A 22,166-nucleotide genomic window follows, 5' to 3' on the forward strand; every position below is an offset into this window, starting at 1 on the left:
AGCCTGGACCATCAGGTGCCTATGGGCGAGCATCTTGCTCCTCTGTAGCGCGGACAAGCGCACGCACTCGTCTCGGATCGTGAGCGCGCCGTGGTGGTGACAGTCGCCATTTTATTTTGAAAATCAAACTAAACTGGAGCCACAGAGATCCTTCCATTTCGTCAAGTTTGTTGTAAGAAACTGGAAGGGATGATCATCTGAATTACTTTCTTGGGAGCACGGTGAGGTTTACAATATATTCGGTAGACAGCCGTCGACAGGTGTATGTAAAACATACCAGCAACGATTTTAATAGCGGGGGGGATTGCCGTTAGCTTTCAGCGCGAGGAAGGTATATTTGCTGAAAAGCAGCTGTCATGTTGATTCCACCAAGAAATGAGCAATTCCTTAATTTAATGACGTGTCTTTTCTGTGGATTTAGTTGTGTAGTTTAATTTTATTAGTCGTGTTGCCGGTGGACACTATATTGACATTGGCGCTGGGAAACGTTTACGCGTCGTTTCAGAATAATTAACGTTAGTATTTCCAACTAGTATGTCGCGGCTCCATGGACTAGTCGGAGCCCGTAGGTATAAGCGAGCGCTAACAAGGATAATGCTAACGTTAGCATGCACGATCGCGCAAAAATACATCCGCAATGTACGGGGCCTTCGGGCTCACGTACAAGGCACATTGATCGTCTTATAGTTTTAGTATTCCATAATCAGAATTATTACAAAATCACAAAAATGTGTAATGGTGAGTTTTGCCGATTCATACACACCAGCTTAAATGAGCTCATGTGGCTAATGTTAGCTTCTTGAAAATGCTAATACGATAGCAATAACCTGCGTTAGCGTTTAGCCTACTGGGAGTTTGTAACGTTTCATAGGTTTACATTTAAAAACTGGCCACATCCAATTTATGCTAACATTAGATGTATGAATATATCCAAATGGGCCTAAAGTAAGACCGCAAGCGACGGTTATGACTGATTTATTGGCTAACATTATCGGTAGGTGGTGTATTTAGTGTAGTTAAACATGTTGGCTAACTTGGCGTTCTCTTGTTAGCAGTTAGCTAGGTTTCTCCACTTTCTACAGGAGTAATGGTATAATTCCTGAAAGGTGATGTTTACCTATGATTGAATGGACGAATCTATGGTTAATAGGTTTAACGTTTGTAAAAAATCCTCCTTTAAAAAGTATAACGTTAACTAGATTGTTTGCGAGTAGGCTTACCATTACTATTTGCTAACGTTAACTACCGTCAACACTAATTTGTTCTTTGTTTCAAATAATGGATTTAAACTCCTTACATTACTCAAAATTTCATGGCTCGCTGCTTACTGTGCTAACTACTTTGCTTATAGCCCATAAAGCTGCGATAGCCATGCTTTTGCATACTGAGTGGTTGGTTGGTTGGTTTAGTATAGTGAGCAACCTAACTAGCTGTGAATGCCGTATAGATATTAGGGTACAGTCGCGGCCTAGCACACACTGCTGGTATGACAAGTTTAAAATTTTAAAATAAAAAACAATTCTGGAAGACCTCAGTAGACTGTACATGGTGAACTACGTCACTTTAACGCATGTTGACCGTGGCTTCACAATGTATTACCAGATGGACGCAAAGAAAAACAATATGCTAAAATGCTTACTGCACCCTGGGGTCTGTCGTGCACGTAGGCCTCAAAGCCTGTTGCAGAACTTTGTGTCATAAATTAATAGTAAATATGGTTCTCTTTCGTTTATCAGGGTGCAAGAAAATTGCAGAGATTAGTAGTATGGTTTCCAGCCCACAGAAGTGATGTCTGAATCTTTATTATTGGGGTTGGGCATTGTGGCTCTTTAAGGATTGCTTATTATATGTTCTGCAACAGGTGTGGGCTTCTGAAGATTATGGTCATTTGCAAATCAGAAGAAAGCACAGTTATTAAATGTAATGTAAATATCTACTTCATATAAGGATACGACAGAATCACTCTAAAGATAAAAAAAAAGTTGCTAGATTACAAAATGCAGTAAAAACAAAAAATACTTTAAATGAAAATATCTTATTCCAGCATAATCCCCCATCTATTCTACATACTGAAAGTTCTGCTAAAACTACAACAGTGTCAAATTGATACCAGTTTACAAAATATTTGGTCCTCTTGCTGGTTTCATTTTCTGTTGTAAAGAAATGTTTTCTGTGCAGTTTAAATATGAATTTTCTTTGTATCATTACAGATGCTGAACTATATTTTAAACTGAGGGACTCTATCTAGCACCGGAGGAAACTTATTGGAAAAGACATTTGGAAACAAACAATTAACACCTTTTTGGGGGGGGGGAGCAGAAGTAACCTATCACTGAAGTGACTAAAGGGGAATAATGGTGATTTTGCGCCGTGCTCGGCCGCCTGCTTCCGCCCCAACCAGCAATGAATCTTGACTCGCTTTCGCTGGCTTTGTCTCAAATCAGCTATCTGGTGGACAATTTAACAAAGAAAAACTACCGAGCCAGCCAGCAAGAAATACAGCATGTAAGTGGTAGTGAGAAAGTCTTCTTATGTTCTATATGCAGATATGTTATGGTTTCAACATTTCCTTGAACACCTTTTGTGTTGGTATGTAGTAATCTTTTCATGTTCTTCTAGATTTTAAATCGTCACGGACCTGAGGCAGACAGGCATCTTTTACGCTGTCTCTTCTCCCATGTGGATTTTAGTGGCGATGGTAAAAGTAGTGGCAAGGACTTTCACCAGGTAATTTCAATCAAGGTCTTCGTGTGTTAGTTTTATTGACTGATTTTATTAATTGTCTGAACAGTTTAGCTTTTTTCCTTTTAAGCTAAATTCATAGAGCATTTACAATTTTCCCTTTTTGCTGCCAAGGATGTGTTTGCATCCAGGTGGCAGAAGTGACTTTAATGCAACATTAAGATGTTTAGAAAAAAGCTTTTATAAATTAAGTGTAGTAATAATAAAATAAGCAGTTGTTATTATCTTTTAAAAAAAAAAGATGGTTTGCATTGTATCTGACAGAAGCCTAGTGGGTACATTGGAAAGAGACTGTGTACACATTTATCACTGGATGCATTAACTATGGTCTAAAAGTGAAAGTATGTACCTCTGGCCATATCGATCACTTGGTGGCAATCACTTTTAGATTTGGCACGGTTTACCCTCCGCCAATTCCCCAATGTTTTTTTGTCATAACTGTCTGCAATTAGGTTTTTTGCCCTTGTCTATCACTACCATGAATGTTCCAGCATACCTGGTAATGATATCCTTATCTTTATCCATTGTTACTGGAGGATCCATAGTAATGATAGCCTAATAATATTTATTATTATTGAGACTTCCGTCTTCGGTACGTTTAGTGTCTAACTACCTTGAATACTTTCAGCTCGAAACACTTCAAACTTCAAAACGTTTAGGTTATGAAGGACATTATTGCTATTATACGGCTTTTTAAAATCTCATACTTTTCCTTTCAGCTAATTCAACAAAAAACAGTTCAGTGCTTTTAAGCTTTGATTGGGAAAATCATTTCAGTGCTAAAGCAATCACAGTGCATTTTCCTGGAAATTATTTTTCTAGTTTATTTCTTACCTTTTTATATAAATTTATAGGTCCTTAATATACAGATTCAGTATTCTTTCTGTAATTTATTCCAGTAAATCTCATGTTTGAGTTTTTATCCCGTACTGTCAATCATTGTTATGGGAGATTTGAAGTCATATCTTGCTCTTCACCTGCCTGTGTTCTCTTTACTCTTTTGTTCTTTTTGGTATGATTTGCCTTTCAACTTGCCCAAGACACAGTTTCTGATCCAGGAGTGTGTCTCGTTGATATCAAAGCCAAACTTTATCTCTACTCTGTGCTACGCCATTGACAATCCCCTGCACTACCAGAAGGTAATGTGCACATGCAAGAATATTTATATTACTGTTTTAGTCTCAATCTTATGATATATTTATCTTTTTTATTAAGATATAGCACTTATTGTCTTTCAGAGTTTGAAGCCATCGGCACACTTATTTACTCAACTAAGTAAAGTTCTTAAGCTCAGCAAGGTCCAGGAGGTAAGCCAGTCTGGCAGTGGCCTTCATTGACTACCATTCACTGACTGTGTAGAGACCTTGACTATCAACCCAACCATCACATGTTTTCACCTGTCCATCTATAATAGACAATTTTTATAAAATATTTTTATTTTAGAATCTTTTATTTTTCAGGTTATATTTGGCCTTGCTTTGCTCAATTCCAGTAACGCAGACCTTCGTGGTTTTGGTAAGTAACTGTAGTATAGCTTTAAACATTGTTATATAAAAGTGTTCAACTTCCAAACAGTAACAAACAATTAAGTTAATTAACAGACATTTTAAATAGAAATGTATTACAAACTGCGTTCAGGGTTGCCACAGCAGATCATTGTCCGCATATTGATTTGGCACAGTTTTTGCCCTTCCTGACGCAACCCTCCCAAGTTTCTGCCGGGCTTGGACCGGCATGCACAGCTGGGGAGGGGAATGGGCTGTTAGGGGTTCAGTGTCTTGCCCGGCGACATTTCGACATATAGTCGGGATAGCTGGGGATTGAACCACTGACCCCTGTGGTCCGTGGAAGACTGCCTCGTATATAAATGCCATTAAACTTACCTTTTTCAAAATATCACTCTACCTCTAGCTGACTAAGAAAGAATAGAAAGGAAGTTTAAAAATGGTGAAGACTCCCTTTAAGACCATTGTTGCATGGGATCAGAAATCTGTTGAATTTCCTGTTCATAAATGTGTAAAAGCATGCCTGTACTCATAACAATTTGTTTTTGACCGTTTCCAGCTGCACAGTTTATTAAACAGAAACTTCCAGACCTTCTGAGGTCATACGTTGACGCAGATCTCGGAGGAAATCAGGAAGGTGGCTTCCAAGACATTGCCATAGAAGTCTTGCACCTACTGCTCTCCCATCTACTGTTTGGCCAGAAGGGAGCCAGTGGAGTAGGGCAAGAGCAAATTGACGCCTTCCTCAAGACACTTTGCCGAGGTAGGGGGATCAACACAAATTTGTTGCAGCTTCCAAATTTAGATCTGAAAGTATACAAATATCTACAGTAGACTGTTCGTGGCTTTTTCAGGCTAAAAATGACTGACAGTCCTGTCCATAAGTTGACTGTCTGTTGCTGTGCTGCAGTTATTTGTGTCTGATATTATTTTTTTATTATTATTCTTTAAGATTTCCCCCAAGAGCGTTGTCCTGTGGTGCTTGCACCACTGCTTTACCCTGAAAAACGGGACATTCTGATGGACAGGATCCTGCCAGACTCAGGGGAGTTCGCTAAGACCATAATGGAGAGTTCTCTTGCAGAATTCATGCAAGAAGTTGGCTATGGCTTCTGTGCTAAGTGAGTTTATATCTAAATTAAATTGCATCTGCGTCCATAATTTGTAATGTCTACATGTTTGTTAAAACAAATTTGTTGTTTTCATAGTAGATGACTAAGCCAAATGTCAAAGACAGTTTAATAAACACCACTGTTACAGTTTTACAAATAAGCACATGTAACATTACTAACCATAAGATGCCTGGGTGATTTGCTATATAGCTGTTAATGATGGATGGATCTTTTTAAACACTCTCTCACATGTCTGTTGTGTATTTGTCATCAGTGTGGATGAGTGCAGAAACATAATCCTCCAGTATGGGGTGAGGGAAGTGACAGCCAGCCAGGTAGCCAGGGTCCTGGGCATGATGGCTCGTACACATTCTGGTCTAACTGACGGGATCCCACTACAGGTGAGTTGCTTTATTTTTTTCTCCCAGGCCATGACCTGCCTAAGGTCAGCTTGATTTTATTTGAGTTAATCTGGTTCTGATTGATCAAAATGATTTACAACAAACCAGATAAAAGCAGTGAAACTATACTTGGCCAGTGTAGGCTTTCTTTCTCAATGTAAAAGTCTAGAATTTTTAAAGGAAATGGGATCTGTTTAAAACGTGTATAGGGTTTGGGTTTGTGTAGGTAATTTTTATTTTATATTTTTTTTCTGTTTTAAATAGCCAATTCTTCTGTGCTTTTGTTTTCTTAGTCTATTTCAGCTCCAGGAAGTGGTATCTGGAGTGACGGCAAGGATAAGAACGATGGCTCGCAGGCACACACATGGAATGTTGAGGTTCTTATTGATGTAGTCAAAGAAGTGGTAAGTGGAGAGTGAGCTTACCTTTTTAATTGTTAGCTGTAGCTTTTATTTTTCAGATTGCCTCAGGTTTGTTAACAAAATAAACCGAAGTAAGCTTAAATGCATTGGAACATATTGTCCAGTTACAACTAGAGGGTAAATGGTCTGAACTGTATATTATCTACAATATTGGTACATTATCTATGTTGTCCATTGATGGAGCTGCCTGCAGCTGACCTCACCACTGACTCCATAATTGGTTAACAACTGAGCAAACAACATCCACCCCTAAATTTGTACAACTCTACTTTTATTTTAGGAGTCAATCAAGATTTCATTGCATATCACCACCAAACAGTTCATTTAAATGGCCATACATGTTTATGCAAAGCATCCACACTTTTCACAGTGTTGTAGTTTTACATTGACAAGTTTTGCAGCAATAAATTAATATATACCATTTGTCATAGAACCACAATTTTCTAGAGCTACAGATGGTTCACTTGTGGGTGTTTTTTGTTTTTCGTGTGTCTGCATCCTAGAATCCCAACTTGAACTTCAAAGAGGTGACATATGAACTGGACCACCCGGGCTTTATAATCCGTGACAGTAAAGGCCTACAAATAGTAGTGTATGGCATACAGAGGGGGTTGGGAGTGGAAGTCTTTCCTGTTGACCTCATCTATCGACCATGGAAACATGCAGAAGGACAAGTAAGTTAACAGTGTTTCATTAGGATAATGTAATTGCTGATGCAATTAAAAACAGAACCAAAACTGGTGTTACGAATAATAAAGACTTAGTTTAAAAGGTAATACAGAATAACATCATGCAAAATTGAATCTCCTTTAGCTCTCTATAATTATTTTCTTTTCTTTTAAAGTTGTCATTCATTCAGCACTCTTTGATGAACCCAGAGGTGTTTTGCTTTGCTGACTACCCTTGCCACACTGTGGCAATTGACATCCTTAAGGCCCCACCAGAGGATGACAACCGGGAGATTGCCACCTGGTATAACACTTAGACATTATGTTACAATGGTGTAGCAGTTGTTCATGTAATTTAAATTGAGTTTTGTTGTATTTTTGTAGTGTTCACGTCCCTCAGGTGTACATTTTTAAGCAGTACTTCATCTAGCATGTGTTGCATATTATTCATTAGTGTACTTAATATGATTTAAGGTTTATTCATGAAGTTACAGGGCTGATGGTATAAAGATGATAGTGTGTGACTGAATCTATAACTCTTCACAGGAAAAGTTTAGACCTGGTGGAGAGCATGCTGAGGCTCTCTGAGGTGGGCCAGTATGAGCAGGTGAAGCAGCTGTTTGGTTTTCCAATCAAGCATTGCCCAGATATGTTGGTGTTGGCATTATTGCAGATCTCCACCTCCTGGCACACACTGCGCCATGAGCTCATCTCTACCCTTATGCCCATCTTTCTGGGCAACCACCCCAACTCTGCCATCATTCTGCACTATGCCTGGCATGGACAGGTTAGTGTTGGAATTTGTCTTGTTGTTTATGCTTGTTGATTTCAAGTGAAGATTTTGTCTGCCTGTAAATATAAAAAAAACAAAAAAAAAATGGTTATTATTTCAGGGACAGTCTCCCTCCATCCGCCAGTTAATTATGCATTCAATGGCTGAGTGGTACATGAGAGGGGAGCAGTATGATCAGGCCAAGCTGTCTCGCATCCTGGATGTAGCTCAGGACTTGAAGGTTTGTCCGAAAAGACTTCATTGACATGAAGAGATAACTGTAATGTAGTACATATTATAAACTTACGTTTGTTCATGCTTGTTTTTTAAGTTGAACTAGGCTGAGGCCCTGTTGGCTGTTGGTTTGAATTCGCAAAGCCTTTAAACATTCCAGTAAATGGGCAAACTATCATGACAAAAGCTATTGTTAATGAGAAGTTTTGAAGATAGAAAGTGTTATAAAACTTCTAATTTTTATAATAATCTGAAATGCTTACTCGTAAGTAATGTCTTTATGCTGAATTGTTTTACTCTTCTCCAGTCTCTGTCCATGCTGCTGAATGGTACTCCCTTTGCCTTTGTTATTGACCTTGCTGCACTTGCCTCTCGACGTGAATACCTCAAACTTGATAAATGGCTAACTGACAAAATCAGAGAGCATGGGGTAAGTTTTTGTTTTTTTGACATGCAGCTACATTTAAAGGTTCAATAAAGATGCTTATATTCCTATTAAGTTTAAAACCCCAAAATACTGTGTTAAACACTAACTGTTTTTATTTGTAAGGAACCTTTTATCCAGGCATGTGTAACATTCCTGAAGAGACGCTGCCCATCCATTATGGGGGGTTTGGCCCCAGACAAGGACCAGCCCAAAAGTGCCCAGCTGCCCCCAGAAACCTTAGCTACTATGCTGGCCTGCTTGCAGTCTTGTGCTGGGTAAGATTAGCTAGGTCTTCTTTATTACACAGTTAATATAATAATTAAATACCAAAACTAATGTCCATCCAGGACTAGACATTTTTATATATCTATATATGTTTTAATATAGATGCCTGTTACAACTCCTTTTCTTTCTTTCTTTCACTTTTGTCCCCAGGAATGTATCCCAGGAACTGTCAGAGACTATCCTGACCATGGTTGCTAACTGCAGCAATGTAATGAATAAAGCACGGCAGCCACCACCAGGAGTAATGCCAAAAGGGCGTGCCCCTAGCACCAGCAGCCTCGATGCCATCTCACCTGTACAGGTATTTTAAATGATCTGCACTTGTATAGCGCTTTTCTACCTGTTGGCGCCCAAAGCATTTTACACTGCTTCTCATTCACCCATTTGCAATCACTCACACACAGACTCTCAATGAGAGCAACTAAGTTGGGGTTATTGACCTTGCTAGGTTCAGTGTCTTGCTCAAGGACACTTTAATATGTGACCAGAGGACCCAGGGATCGAAACAAACCACTCCGGGTTGGTGGACGACCGCTCTACTTTCCTGCACCACAGCCGCCATTGTGCCCCTACATATATATTCACACACATGTATAGTCATCTCTTTACAGGCAAACCTTTAATTAAAATGGAGGATTTTGTAATTTTTCATTAACATCAGACTGTTCATTATCATTCTGCTCTGTCTCGCTTTTATTTATTCACGTATCTTTTCTTGTTTTCTAGATGGACCCTCTGTCTGGCATGGGTTCCTTGAACCTGGGTAACACAGCCACCTCACACACTCAGAGTATGCAGGGTTTCCCAACCTCACTGAGTTCAGCTTTCAGTAATCCCCAGTCCCCAGCAAAGGCCTTTCCGCCTCTCTCCAACACAAACCCCAGCACACCATTTGGGGGCATTGGCACCTTGTCCTCGCAGCTCCCTGGTATGGACTCTGGTACTATGCTACTTGATTATTTTCTTTGAAGACAAATAATCAAGGATCATGCTAAATCAGCAAATTGTGCTGCAGTTTTATAGCATCTGGCTGAATATTTATTTTGCATATTAAAGTAAAATGTGAAAAGTCCAGAGTGCATTGGGCAGCAGTTCAGATGATGAAATGGCTAGAAGCTGGAATGACTGAAGTTTTGTTTCTTTTAGGTCCCCTGGGTTCGGGCATAGGCTCTGGTATAGGTTCTAGTCTGGGGATGCCACCAGTAAGCACCGACCCTTTTGGCAACAGGAAGATGAGCACACCGGGCCTCAACCCGCCTACCTTTCAGCAGAGTAAGATGAAGGCCTGTAAGTGGTGGTGGTAGTGGTGTGACTGAGAGCCCTGCCCTGCGTGCTCAGCACTGTATTTCCTCTACAGTGATCGCAATAATCTCCTTTTGATTTTATTTTTTTTTTCTCCCCTCCCTCCAAATCAAATTGTAATGTACCAGTGCACTACATGACCTTTTCTGAGATTTGACACATTGGATATGACTTCATATCAAACTCTTTAAATTATTATAGAGGAAATACAGATCAGTCTTCCATTCCTTTTCTGCTTATGCTTACAGCCCACTTTTGTCATTTGGTTTTGTGATTTTCATTCATATGCATCAGAATTGTCATGACTTGAGTTAAAGCTTTGATGCCTGATATATCATGTGATACAATATGCACATGACTTACATTCTCAACCAGTGGTGTATTACAACATTTAAGTAATAGCCATAATTATAAATAATTAAAATGGATTTAATTATTTTTTCCTTCAGCTGACCTTTCTCAGGTGTGGCCTGAAGCAAACCAGCACTTTAGCAAGGAGATAGACGACGAAGCAAACAGTTACTTCCAGCGAATCTACAACCACCCACCTCACCCAACAATGTCTGTGGATGAAGTATGTAGTGACATCAGTGTGTTTGTGTTAAATACACATTCTTTTGTTAAAATTGATGACTGTGGATTGTCATGTTGCTCTTGTGGATAATGAGGGGAATTTTTATTTATTTAATTTTTTTGCCCCTGTCCAGGTACTGGAGATGCTTCAGAGATTCAAGGATTCAACCATCAAGCGTGAGCGAGAAGTGTTCAATTGTATGCTTCGGAACTTGTTTGAAGAATATCGATTCTTTCCCCAATATCCAGACAAGGAGCTGCACATCACAGCCTGTCTTTTTGGTGGCATTATTGAGAAGGGTCTTGTCACCTACATGGCCCTGGGCTTGGCACTCCGATATGTTCTTGAAGCTTTAAGAAAACCCTACGGATCCAAAATGTATTATTTTGGAATTGCTGCCCTAGATAGGTTCAAAAACAGGTACTGTTTGTTTTTTTTATTTTTTATTTCTTTTGCAACTTTTGGATTAAAATAGCCATAGTCTTTCATCTGACATGTTCCTTTTCTTCTATATTTGCAGACTGAAGGACTATCCTCAATATTGTCAACACCTGGCTTCAATTGGACACTTCTTACAATTCCCCCACCATTTACAAGAGGTAATCAGGTTTCCTTAATTTAACTTTTTGTTTGTGTTTTTGAGTCTTTCCTTGTCCCCTCCATGATTACAGACAAGGAATCTCACATACAGCTAAATTAAATCTCTCGCTCTGCTCCTTTCAATATCCTGTGTGTGCAGTATATCGAGTATGGTCAACAGTCACGGGACCCTCCGGTGAAGATGCAAGGCTCAATCACCACCCCAGGCAGCCTGGCACTGGCACAAGTTCAAGCTCAGGCCCAGTCACAGCAAGTTAGTGGCCCCAAAGCCCCACAGCCAGGTCAAACCAGCACTCTCGTCACTACGACAACAACTACCACCACAGCAGCTAAGACCACCACCATCACAAGACCAACACCCAGCAGCTTCAAAAAAGATGTGCCTGTGAGTTTAGCTTTGCTGATACCATAACTATCTAATTTAAATTGTTTTGGGGGGGTCTTGTTTGAGAGAGAGAGAGAGATCTAAATATTTTTTTTCCGTGCATGTGTATGGCATTCAAATAATTGTTCTTTTGCTACATGTAGCCCTCCATAAACACTACCAACATTGACACCCTGCTGGTAGCCACTGACCAAACGGAAAGGATTGTAGAGCCTCCAGAGAATGTACAGGAGAAGATTGCTTTTATCTTTAACAACCTTTCACAATCCAACATGACGCAGAAGGTAAAGTCAAACAGACAAAATGTTGCTATGTATAAGAATTTAAAAATGTTACCACATCTGTGGTAACAGATGTGACTGTTGAACTATATTTGTCTTTCAGGTTGAAGAGCTAAAAGAGACTGTGAAGGAGGAGTTTATGCCTTGGGTCTCTCAGTACCTTGTGATGAAGCGTGTCAGCATTGAGCCCAACTTCCACAGTCTATACTCAAACTTTCTGGACACACTGAAGAATCCAGAGTTTGTCAAGATGGTTCTTAATGAAACCTACAGGAATATTAAGGTAAAAAAAAAAAATATGTGCGTTTACTTGCACTTAACGAATCAGTTTTCCCAGGAAAGCTGCTTGTAACCTGGTTCCTTAAGTGTCATGTAAATAGGAAGCTGCCTTTCAAAATTAGGTTAGGTGTGTATTTGTATTTATTTATTTTTTTTCTTTTAGTTTTCTGTCACTATACATTTGTAATCTGTGGGCAGTGTTTTAAAAATGAGTACAAAGTGCAAGACTGTTTACCCTTCTGAAGCATGTATATGAGGTTTCCCAGTAATAGGTGCTCTTAAGTGCTTATAAACTCTGTTCCATGCTTACCAAAGACGGCTGGTTTCTTAGCGTAACCTGGTTAACTTAAGTAAACATTCTAGTCTTTAATTTCTGCAATTACATGCACTTGAGGTGTAAATATTTCAAAAGCACCTTACACTGTGCACAATTATTAGGCAAGTGATTATTTTGACCATATCGTTTATCCATGATATGAAAGTCCAAGCTGTATAAACCTGAATGCTTATTGGATTTAATGCATATCAGGTGATCTGTATTTGTGTAACAAGGGTGTGGCCTTAGGAGATCAGCATAGGCTTTTTGCCTAATAATGGTGTACATGTAGATATTCTCCTAAGAACACCAAAACTTCATTTTTACTACTTAACAAACATCAAACCTGAACATTTAACATTTTGGATTGACCAAGAGCACTGTAGTTATACAATAACAAAAGTAATCCTCAAAAATACAACTTGCCTAATTGAAAATTTAAACTACATTGTGTGCATTTTTTTGCTTAAGACTTCTACTATAAACTTTGAATGATAAAAAGCACAGTAGTCAAACTTCATTCTCTTAAGTAACTGCATGCCATTAATTGATGTCACCTTACCAAGCAATACAAATTATTTCTTGTTTATACTCATAATAGTACTGATTATCTGTTTCAGGTCCTGTTGACCTCTGACAAGGCAGCTGCCAATTTCTCTGATCGCTCCCTGTTGAAGAACCTGGGCCACTGGCTGGGCATGATAACACTGGCCAAAAACAAACCTATCCTCTATACAGTAAGAACCTGTTCTTTGATTCTTAAATGGTGGGGGGGGCGCTCTTTCAATTTGTCTAACTTTTTTTCCTTCTCCCTCTCTAGGATCTAGAAGTCAAGTCTCTGTTACTGGAGGCCTATGTGAAAGGACAGCAGGAGTTACTTTATGTGGTTCCTTTTGTCGCAAAGGTTTTGGAGTCTAGTCTGCGGAGCATGGTGGGTAATGGACATAGACTTAAGCCTGTTTTACACACAGCCTCCAAACAGTGTTGGCAGAATTCAGCCTCCAAACAGTGTTGGCAGAATTCCGCCTCTGACGTTGTTCAGAGTGCCATTTAACACAGCGGGAGATCGCCCCAGTTAGAAGCATCCTCGTGTAAAACTCTACTCAAATTCAGTGTGTGCTCAGCGTACACAGGAGACACATGATAGAAACAAGGTTTTGCTTACAGCACATGATAGGTGTGCATATAAGGTACTTTCACTCGACTACAACCACAATCAAGTTATGGAAACATCAACATGCACTTTAGCTCGATTTTAAGTCCTCCTTACATTGCACTTGAGGTCTCAAATGATAAAGTCTGGATAATGTTGGCTGGGTCTCAGGTGGACCTTTGCATTCACACATGCATCCCCTGCTGACAAAAGCCCATTTCAGACATGCACTGAAATTCAGACATTGTCCGGACTTTATCTAAGGTGGGGGTATGTGTGAATGTAAAAAACCAATGTCTATTGGCCCTGACATTACTCGGTTTTTACCCCGCTAGCTCCCTAGTGTAAAGTACAGTTAGTGAGAACTTAATCTCACAAATACTATCATTTTCTATTCACTTTTTTTCTAGAGTTCCTGGCTGAAACAGAATTCCAGTGCATGTCTGAAAGGGGCTATGGAGATGTTGCCATGCTTGTGACCTCATGCCACTGCCCAGTGTTAACCTTAGTGGCTTGTGTTCTTTGACTTTTTTCCTAGAGATTAAATGGTGACTGTCTCTAATGTTGTAGGTTTTCAGACCCCAGAACCCCTGGACCATGGCCATCATGAATGTTCTGGCTGAGCTGCATCAGGAACATGACCTCAAGGTAGTTGATTACCCTACTTATGAGCCTTTTTAACTTTTGTTCAAAATGCTGCCTAAGTTTGTGCGGTTCATTTTAGTAAAGACGCTGCTGCTACATAACAGTCCAATTTTAGGATTAGAATTTATTGGCTATCATATTGAAACACATAAATCAGACCTTTTTTATTGCTTTCCTAATACCACATAATTTCAATGTACATCAACCAGTTGCTATTTTGTCACTTGTTTCAGCAATATGAATATATACATTTATCTACAATAAAATGCAGCTAAGGTGTAATTGTAGTACAGAGGAACCTGGAATTAAAAAAAGGTTTGTAATTGTTTCCTTGTTTACTGCAGCTCAACTTAAAGTTTGAGATTGAAGTTCTTTGTAAGAACTTGTCTTTGGACATCAATGAGCTCAAACCAGGAAATCTGCTAAAGGATAAGGAGAAGTTAAAGAACCTGGAGGAGCAGCTATCTGCACCAAAGAAAGAAGCAAAGCCCCCTGAGGAGATGCTGCCAGTTTCTACAACAGGTGGATGCTTTTTTTTTTTTTTTTTTTTTTTAAAGAATATATAGTGATATGTTGATCATTATGATTTTACTCCCTAGAAACTGCAAAGTTTAGTAATGCAAAACTATTTAATATCTTGAATAAATACTTAACTTCTGTTAATGTTTACATAACATTCCTTTTCTTGTGATTTTAATTAAATTAGCATTTTGTGACCAACAGGAGACTTTGTTCCATTTGCAGCTCCTCCCTCAACTCCAGCTGCTACTACCACCACTTGCACAACCACAGGACCCCCAACCCCACAATTCAGTTACCACGATATCAATGTTTATGCCTTGGCAGGCCTGGCTCCACACATAAATATAAATGTCAACGTAAGTACAAGGTCTAGTGTAAACTATTGGAATAGACGTTGAGTTGATGTTTCATTTTAAATATGCCCACATACCACCTGTCTTGCATCTTTATTACCTCATTATATTTTGATAAACTAACATTTTTTTATTTTATTTTTTTTAATTTATTTCTCAGATCCCTCTGCTACAGGCACATCCTCAGCTGAAGCAGTGTGTAAGGCAGTCGGTGGAGCGGGCTGTCCAGGAGCTGGTGCACCCTGTGGTTGACCGGTCTATCAAAATTGCCATGACAACTTGTGAGCAGATCATCAGGAAAGACTTTGCCCTGGATTCGGAGGAGTCCCGCATGCGTGTAGCTGCTCACCACATGATGAGAAACCTGACTGCTGGCATGGCCATGATCACCTGCCGTGAACCATTGCTCATGAGCATTGCCACCAATCTTAAGAACAGTTTTGCTGCTGCTCTTAGAGTAAGCCGAATCCTTTTTTGCTAAAGGATTATGACCTTAACAGAATTGTATAAGCCATTTCCAAATTTAACAGTTGTATACCTTCTACCATTTCTGCTTCTCTAACTTATACTCTTTATCAGGCACCGACACCCCAACAGAGGGAAATGATGGAGGAGGCTGCAGCCAGGATTGCTCAAGACAACTGTGAATTGGCTTGCTGTTTTATACAGAAAACTGCTGTAGAGAAGGCTGGACCTGAAATGGACAAACGACTAGCCACGGTGAGACTTTGCAGTAACTAGCACAGTAGTCAAATACGTGTTTCTAATATGGCAACTGTAGCTACTCTTCATGACAGTGTCACCTTATTGAGATTTTAATTTTTTTTATTTTTTTTAAATTGTAGATCAGTATATATTTGCATAGACTTCATTCTTAGGTACATGGGGCATTCAAGGGTTTACAGTAGGTTACAGGGTTTACAGTACCACCCTGGGTGCACTATATGGAAGTATATAAATTGTAACTAAAACTGGCTATTCCTTGCATAGTTGTTTCATTTAAAATTTCAGTGTCCAATTTCTTAATTGGGTTTCTTCTCTTGTAGGAGTTTGAACTGAGAAAGCATGCACGCCAAGAGGGACGTCGCTATTGTGACCCTGTTGTTCTGACTTATCAGGCTGAACGTATGCCTGAACAGATCAGACTTAAGGTAAGATAACTGTAACCTTTCTTTATGCAACAGATAAGCAAAAAACTGCAGTCATTGAGCCACTCTATTGCTAGGCCCATCTTAAACTGAGCATGATTTTTAAAGTTGAACAATAGATCAGTCCAGTAGAATAGTAATTTCTTGCTACCTTGACAGTCTCTGGCTGCCACAATAATAGTGGAATCTGTGTTTTAGGTGGGAGGAGTTGACCCTAAGCAAATGGCTGTATATGAGGAGTTTGCCAGGAACGTTCCAGGTTTCTTACCCAGTAACGATCTCTCCCAACCCACTGGCTTCTTAGCTCAGCCCATGAAGGTGAGTTGTTTTTTTTATTTCTTCTTCCCTATTGTCCTAAAATTTCTTGGTTCTTTTTTTTTTCTCTGCCAATCTTAATCCTAGGTGGAAATGTTGCCTTACCTTAAAACTATCAGAAAGCATCCTTAATGTCAGGCAATTTGTATCACAAATGGAAGTATAGTGTTACAGCCACAGGTCTGATTCCATCACTGTATTAACAGCAACAGGCATGGGCCACAGATGATGTGGCTCAGATCTATGATAAGTGCATTGCTGATTTGGAGCAACATCTTCATGCCATCCCTCCTTCCCATGGAATAAACAATCTGACCCAGTCACTGCGCAGCCTGCTGGAAGCTGTTGCTTTGGCTAGAAACTCCAGGGATGGCATTGCTGCACTTGGGCTTCTGCAGAAGGTAGGCGGTTGCAGTTCAATATAAGTAATTGTGTGAGCAAGGCAGGGAATGAGGGTTTATTGGCTTACCTGTCTACCCCCCCCCCCCCAGGCAGTGGAAGGTCTTCTGGATGCTACAAGTGGGGCTGATGCAGATTTGCTGCTTCGCTACAGAGAGTGCCACCTGCTGGTGCTTAAAGCCCTACAGGATGGACGTGCCTATGGACCACAATGGTGCAATAAGCAGATCACAAGGTGAGTCAGGTTTATTTGAAATTATTTGTTTTTTATTTATTTTTTGGCTGTTGCTCTTTTTGAGCCTTTATCCCCCAACCTAGTTGGTGGTGTGTGTTAGTATTTTTTCTTTTTTTTTTTTTGTGAAAAAAGTGTCTTTGTGAAAAGTGTCTATTCCAAACTTAATGGACTGTGGGCATAAAGAAATATGGTATTTTCTGTGTATACAGGTGTCTGATTGAATGCCGTGATGAGTACAAATACAACGTTGAGGCAGTGGAGCTCCTGATCAGGAACCATCTTGTGAATATGCAGCAGTATGACCTGCACTTGGCACAGGTGAATTGTGTTTATACTAGTCTTGCTATATACATGTGCACATTTCTGCTTAAACTAGTAATGTGTTTTTATAATTTTTCTTTTAAGGAAAACACTATAGTTTAGTGTGTATATATGAAAAGGTGCACATATGCTGTATTTTATTTTTGATCCCCTGTGATCATGTGACTTTTGCATTATTCTGGCTCAGTCAAGTTGTGTTAATGTCATGTTGTCTTCCAGTCTATGGAGAATGGACTGCATTATATGGCAGTGGCATTTGCCATGCAGTTGGTGAAGCTGCTTCTGGTGGATGAACGAAGCGTCAGCCACGTCACAGAGGCTGACCTCTTCCACACAATTGAAACTTTGATGAGGACCTGTGCACATTCTAGAGCCAACGCACCTGAGGGGTAAATGCTGAATTATTAAAAACACATTTTTATTTAGAGGGCAGGTTTGTTGCATTCACAGGAAGTGTTAGTGGTCCCAGTGTATAGTAATGAGACATTTTTTCTGGTTACCTCAACATTAAAATCAATTTAACACTGCAGTGGTTTAGAGTTCACTGAGTTTATAACTTAAGGTCATATCAGTAGGCTCAACTGTAACACTTTTCTAACTCCTTGTACATTTAGGTTTATGATTTTTAGTGCATTTCTTTCGTATAACTGTCTTCATTGCATATTTTGCTAACCTGTTTTGGTCTTGGCTTTCTATGTGCAAGGAACATTATTGCATACTAAATGTATTTATTAAAAGTGTTTGTTTGGTTTTTTTTTAAACCCCAGCCTTCCCCAGCTGATGGATGTTGTCCGCTCCAACTATGAGGCCATGATTGATAGAGCTCACAGCGGACCCAACTTTATGATGCACTCTGGGATTTCACAGGCTTCAGAATATGATGATCCTCCAGGCCTAAGGGAGAAGGCAGAGTACCTCTTGAGAGAATGGGTTAACCTGTATCACTCAGCTGCTGCTGGCAGAGATAGCACCAAAGCCTTTTCTGCCTTTGTTGGCCAGGTAACCCCTTATTTATTAAGTTGAGTCCAAGAAACATTAAAGACTGTTTTTAGTAATTCTCTCATGCTATCATTTATTTATTTATTTTTTCCTTTTCCACTTCCAGATGCACCAGCAGGGTATTCTGAAAACCGATGACCTGATCACAAGGTTTTTCCGGCTGTGCACAGAAATGTGCGTGGAGATAAGCTACCGGGCACAGGCTGAGCAGCAGCACAATCCGGCTGCTAGTGCAGCAATTATCAGAGCGAAGTGTTACCACAACCTGGATGCCTTTGTCAGGCTCATAGCCCTGTTGGTCAAACACTCTGGAGAGGCTACCAACACAGTGACAAAAATCAACCTCCTCAACAAGGTACAGCAACACAATTAAAATGTTGATGTTTTTTAGTAGTTTGACCCCATTGTGCAACTATGCACAATGGAACTCAACAATGAGCAACAATGAAACTCTGTTAAACTATTACCATCTATGTTGGTGAACTAAAAAATTTTATTCCTACCTTTCTTACTGTTCCTCTAGGTGCTGGGCATTGTGGTTGGGGTGTTGATCCAAGACCATGATGTTCGTCAGACAGAATTTCAGCAGCTGCCATACCACCGCATTTTTATCATGCTGCTTTTGGAGCTCAATGCCCCTGAACATGTCCTCGAGACCATTAACTTCCAGACACTCACTGCCTTCTGGTAGGATCCCAACTATACCAGTGTCTCCCCTGTTTGGTAGCGATGTTTAGAGAATAAGGATGGCTTAGATACTGGCTCTGGACTCATTTATTTTTTTCCTTTATCAACAGCAATACCTTTCACATCCTGAGACCTACTAAAGCACCTGGCTTTGTGTACGCCTGGCTGGAGCTCATCTCCCATCGAATCTTTATTGCCAGGATGCTTGCACACACACCACAGCAGAAGGTCTAAAATATGACATGCCCATCTAATTTGCTCATAATTAAATTCCTTGCAACTTTGCAACTCCAGTAAAGTATATTTTTAATTTGGTTTTGTGTGGCGATTTCTTCTAGGGTTGGCCAATGTATGCACAGCTGCTAATTGATCTGTTCAAGTACCTGGCCCCTTTCTTGAGGAATGTTGAGCTCAACAAACCTATGCAAATCCTCTACAAGGTTCATACTCATTCCTTTTACGACTGAGATAAGCTGCTAATAACTTATGTCAAAATGTTTTGATAACACAACCCCTGAAACAGATTTCTTGGCCTCCCTACAATTCATTTCAGGGCACACTGCGAGTGCTGCTGGTCCTGCTCCATGACTTCCCAGAGTTCCTGTGTGACTACCATTATGGCTTCTGTGATGTTATCCCACCCAACTGCATCCAGCTCCGCAACCTCATCCTCAGTGCCTTTCCACGCAACATGAGGCTCCCTGATCCTTTCACACCTAATCTAAAGGTAGGCTCAGACACACAGTTGGAGTTTGCAGGGTTGTGTGTGACTGGCAGACATTTGATTTTGCATTTTGAAATGAGGGGTACTGAAGTTGGTGTTCTTCAGCTGTCAACTGCAGTGTAAAATTTATTTGAGACCTAATCTCAAAACTTAAAAAAAATTTTTTTTTTTTAAAACACCTACTACAGGTTGACATGCTGAGTGAGATAAACATCGCTCCGCGCATCCTCACAAACTTTACAGGGGTTATGCCCTCCCAATTCAAGAAAGATCTGGATTCGTATCTCAAGACCCGCTCACCAGTCACTTTCCTGTCTGAGCTGCGCAGCAACCTGCAGGTAGGACAATGACAGTAAATTCAGTTTTATAGATGTTGTTGTCTAATCCTAATATAATTTTACAGTTTTTATCTTTTGTCTCCCAGGTATCTAATGAGCCAGGCAACCGCTACAACATCCAACTGATCAATGCTCTGGTGTTGTATGTAGGGACACAAGCAATTGCTCACATTCACAACAAGGGTAGCACCCCCTCCATGAGCACAATCACCCACTCTGCGCACATGGACATATTCCAGAATCTAGCTGTGGATTTGGACACAGAAGGTGAGTTGGCAAAAGCAAAGTTCGTTTTTTTGCGGGGTAAAGAAAGTTGGACCTTACGTGGATATTCGTTGACTGACCCTAGTCTGGCTTTGCTATGTAAAGTATTGGTGTTACTTTAACAAGTTCTCTAGAGCCTGGAAAGTTGCATGTTTTTGAGTATAGTCAAAACCACATTTTAGATTTTCAGTATCGTGTGTGTCTGTTTTAAATTGCCCTCTCGTTTCCCCAGGGCGTTACCTTTTCTTGAATGCAATTGCCAATCAGCTGCGCTACCCCAACAGCCACACTCACTACTTCAGCTGCACCATGCTCTATTTGTTTGCTGAGGCCAACACAGAGGCCATCCAGGAGCAAATTACACGGTAAGTCTTAGGTTTATTTGAATGACTTTAGTTTTGTATCATCATTTGTTAGATCCAGTTACTGCACTAACAGTTGACTTAGGTGTTAAGGTTATGTAATGTTTTTGTCTTTTTTTTACAGGGTTTTGTTGGAGAGGCTGATAGTGAACAGGCCACACCCCTGGGGTCTCCTAATCACCTTCATTGAGCTAATCAAGAATCCTGCCTTCAAGTTCTGGAGTCATGACTTTGTGCACTGTGCCCCTGAGATTGAAAAGTAGGTTCTCTGTTTGACGACTTTACAACATATTGACAGTATGCTAATGCATACACAGCACTACAGAGTAACCTGATGGAATAGTTAAAACATGTAGCCCAAAACAAAAGTTGGCTGTAATGTTTTAAAAGCTAAAATAACTTCAGCCTTGAACAGATTTTAATAGCTTAACCTCTCTGGTCTCCAGGCTGTTCCAGTCAGTAGCCCAATGCTGCATGGGACAAAAGCAGGCTCAGCAGGTGATGGAGGGCACTGGAGCCAGCTAGCCTGCATTGCCAGCCTGCTTGTAACCCTCGGGAGAGATGCCGTGGCCTTGACCCACTCCCCCTCCACTTAAACACACACACCTCCCTCTTTACTGTTGGCACTGGAGAAACTGGCAACATGTCACTTAATGTGGATGAAAGGACTACTGCTCACAGATCTAAAGAGTTAGATTTGTTTATTGCTTTGGGGTTGAATTGAGACGGAATGAATTGGGACATGCTGTTTAATATACTTTTTTTTTTGATGTAAATATTGAGGGGGGGGGGATAAAGGGAGACAGGGAGGGTAAGATAAGGGGGGAACAATGACCATGTCAAAGTGTATCCTGACATGTAAAGACATCTGAACATATTTTCAGTCACTACCGACATCCTTGGTTTGCTTCCCTCCCACACAAATTCTTTTCCAGACTTTTTTTTTTTTTTTTTTTTGCTTACAGAGGCTGAATGGTAGGTGATTGAAGAAAAAATGTTGCCTGCTACTTTCATTTTAGTCCTTTTTATCCTTGAGTGGGACAGGAAGATGTAGTTTGGTCTCCTAGGTGGGGGGGGCATGTAATCCTGGTGTGTCAAACAGTTGATGGTTTGTCCATTTAAAACTGGTTCTGGAAGTCTCTCCCTGGCACTTGTAAAATTGTGCAAAGTGACGTCGTATTTCGATGATTTGTACAAAAGATCCAAATTGAAGAACAATAGAAGGACCAATACAGCCCTTTTTGTAACATTTTGAATGTTTTGTAAATGTATTGGTCCATGTGTTGTATTTTGTAGTCCTTTCTAGTTTGCCTTTAGTTCTTGCTACTTACCTGCAGTATGCATACATACAGAAAATAAAGCATTCAAACTGCAATGCATCTGTGTTTTACAATCT

The 22,166-nt window shown here is 40.1% G+C and overlaps 1 protein-coding gene across 18 annotated transcripts; it reads left to right on the forward strand.

Annotated features, from left to right (window-relative positions):
- The first annotated feature begins 56 nt into the window (after positions 1-56).
- Positions 57-22,145, forward strand: cnot1 (CCR4-NOT transcription complex, subunit 1). 18 transcript variants are annotated; one of them, XM_067500508.1, is made up of 49 exons: positions 57-221; positions 2,211-2,505; positions 2,620-2,727; positions 3,783-3,881; positions 3,981-4,049; positions 4,203-4,257; positions 4,807-5,010; positions 5,200-5,368; positions 5,634-5,760; positions 6,054-6,164; positions 6,686-6,856; positions 7,027-7,154; positions 7,397-7,637; positions 7,744-7,863; positions 8,164-8,286; positions 8,407-8,558; positions 8,719-8,869; positions 9,295-9,508; positions 9,715-9,855; positions 10,320-10,444; positions 10,578-10,864; positions 10,965-11,042; positions 11,174-11,429; positions 11,573-11,713; positions 11,814-11,993; positions 12,926-13,042; positions 13,126-13,236; positions 14,029-14,106; positions 14,448-14,625; positions 14,848-14,981; positions 15,139-15,435; positions 15,558-15,698; positions 16,025-16,129; positions 16,325-16,444; positions 16,648-16,842; positions 16,933-17,075; positions 17,285-17,393; positions 17,616-17,785; positions 18,164-18,395; positions 18,502-18,750; positions 18,919-19,082; positions 19,193-19,310; positions 19,421-19,522; positions 19,636-19,809; positions 19,995-20,144; positions 20,210-20,411; positions 20,641-20,773; positions 20,895-21,029; positions 21,217-22,145. In XM_067500508.1, the coding sequence occupies exons 2-49, from the start codon at positions 2,404-2,406 to the stop codon at positions 21,293-21,295; spliced, it is 7,188 nt and encodes a 2,395-aa protein (XP_067356609.1). In that variant the 5' UTR covers positions 57-221; positions 2,211-2,403; the 3' UTR covers positions 21,296-22,145. The 18 variants fall into 18 exon arrangements, with proteins under 18 accessions (XP_067356609.1, XP_067356611.1, XP_067356605.1 ...); XM_067500510.1 differs by having other exon boundaries at positions 58-221; positions 10,965-11,043; positions 11,184-11,429; XM_067500504.1 differs by having other exon boundaries at positions 59-221; positions 10,965-11,043; positions 11,184-11,429; positions 14,827-14,981.
- The last annotated feature ends 21 nt before the right edge of the window (positions 22,146-22,166 follow it).

This window comes from Channa argus, chromosome 4, assembly GCF_033026475.1.
Source record: "Channa argus isolate prfri chromosome 4, Channa argus male v1.0, whole genome shotgun sequence".
In the NCBI taxonomy this organism is placed as follows: Eukaryota; Metazoa; Chordata; class Actinopteri; order Anabantiformes; family Channidae; genus Channa; species Channa argus.

What these genes read in the sequence shown, in the direction of transcription:
- cnot1 (XM_067500502.1), top strand. Translation starts at nt 2,404, where the DNA reads ATGAATCTTGACTCGCTTTCGCTGGCTTTGTCTCAAATCAGCTATCTG. An exon ending in CCTCAAGACACTTTGCCGAG is followed by an intron (nt 5,011 to 5,199) that starts GTAGGGGGATCA and finishes TTATTCTTTAAG; the next exon opens with ATTTCCCCCAAGAGCGTTGT. An exon ending in TTCCCCCACCATTTACAAGA is followed by an intron (nt 11,043 to 11,173) that starts GGTAATCAGGTT and finishes TTTCAATATCCT; the next exon opens with GTGTGTGCAGTATATCGAGT.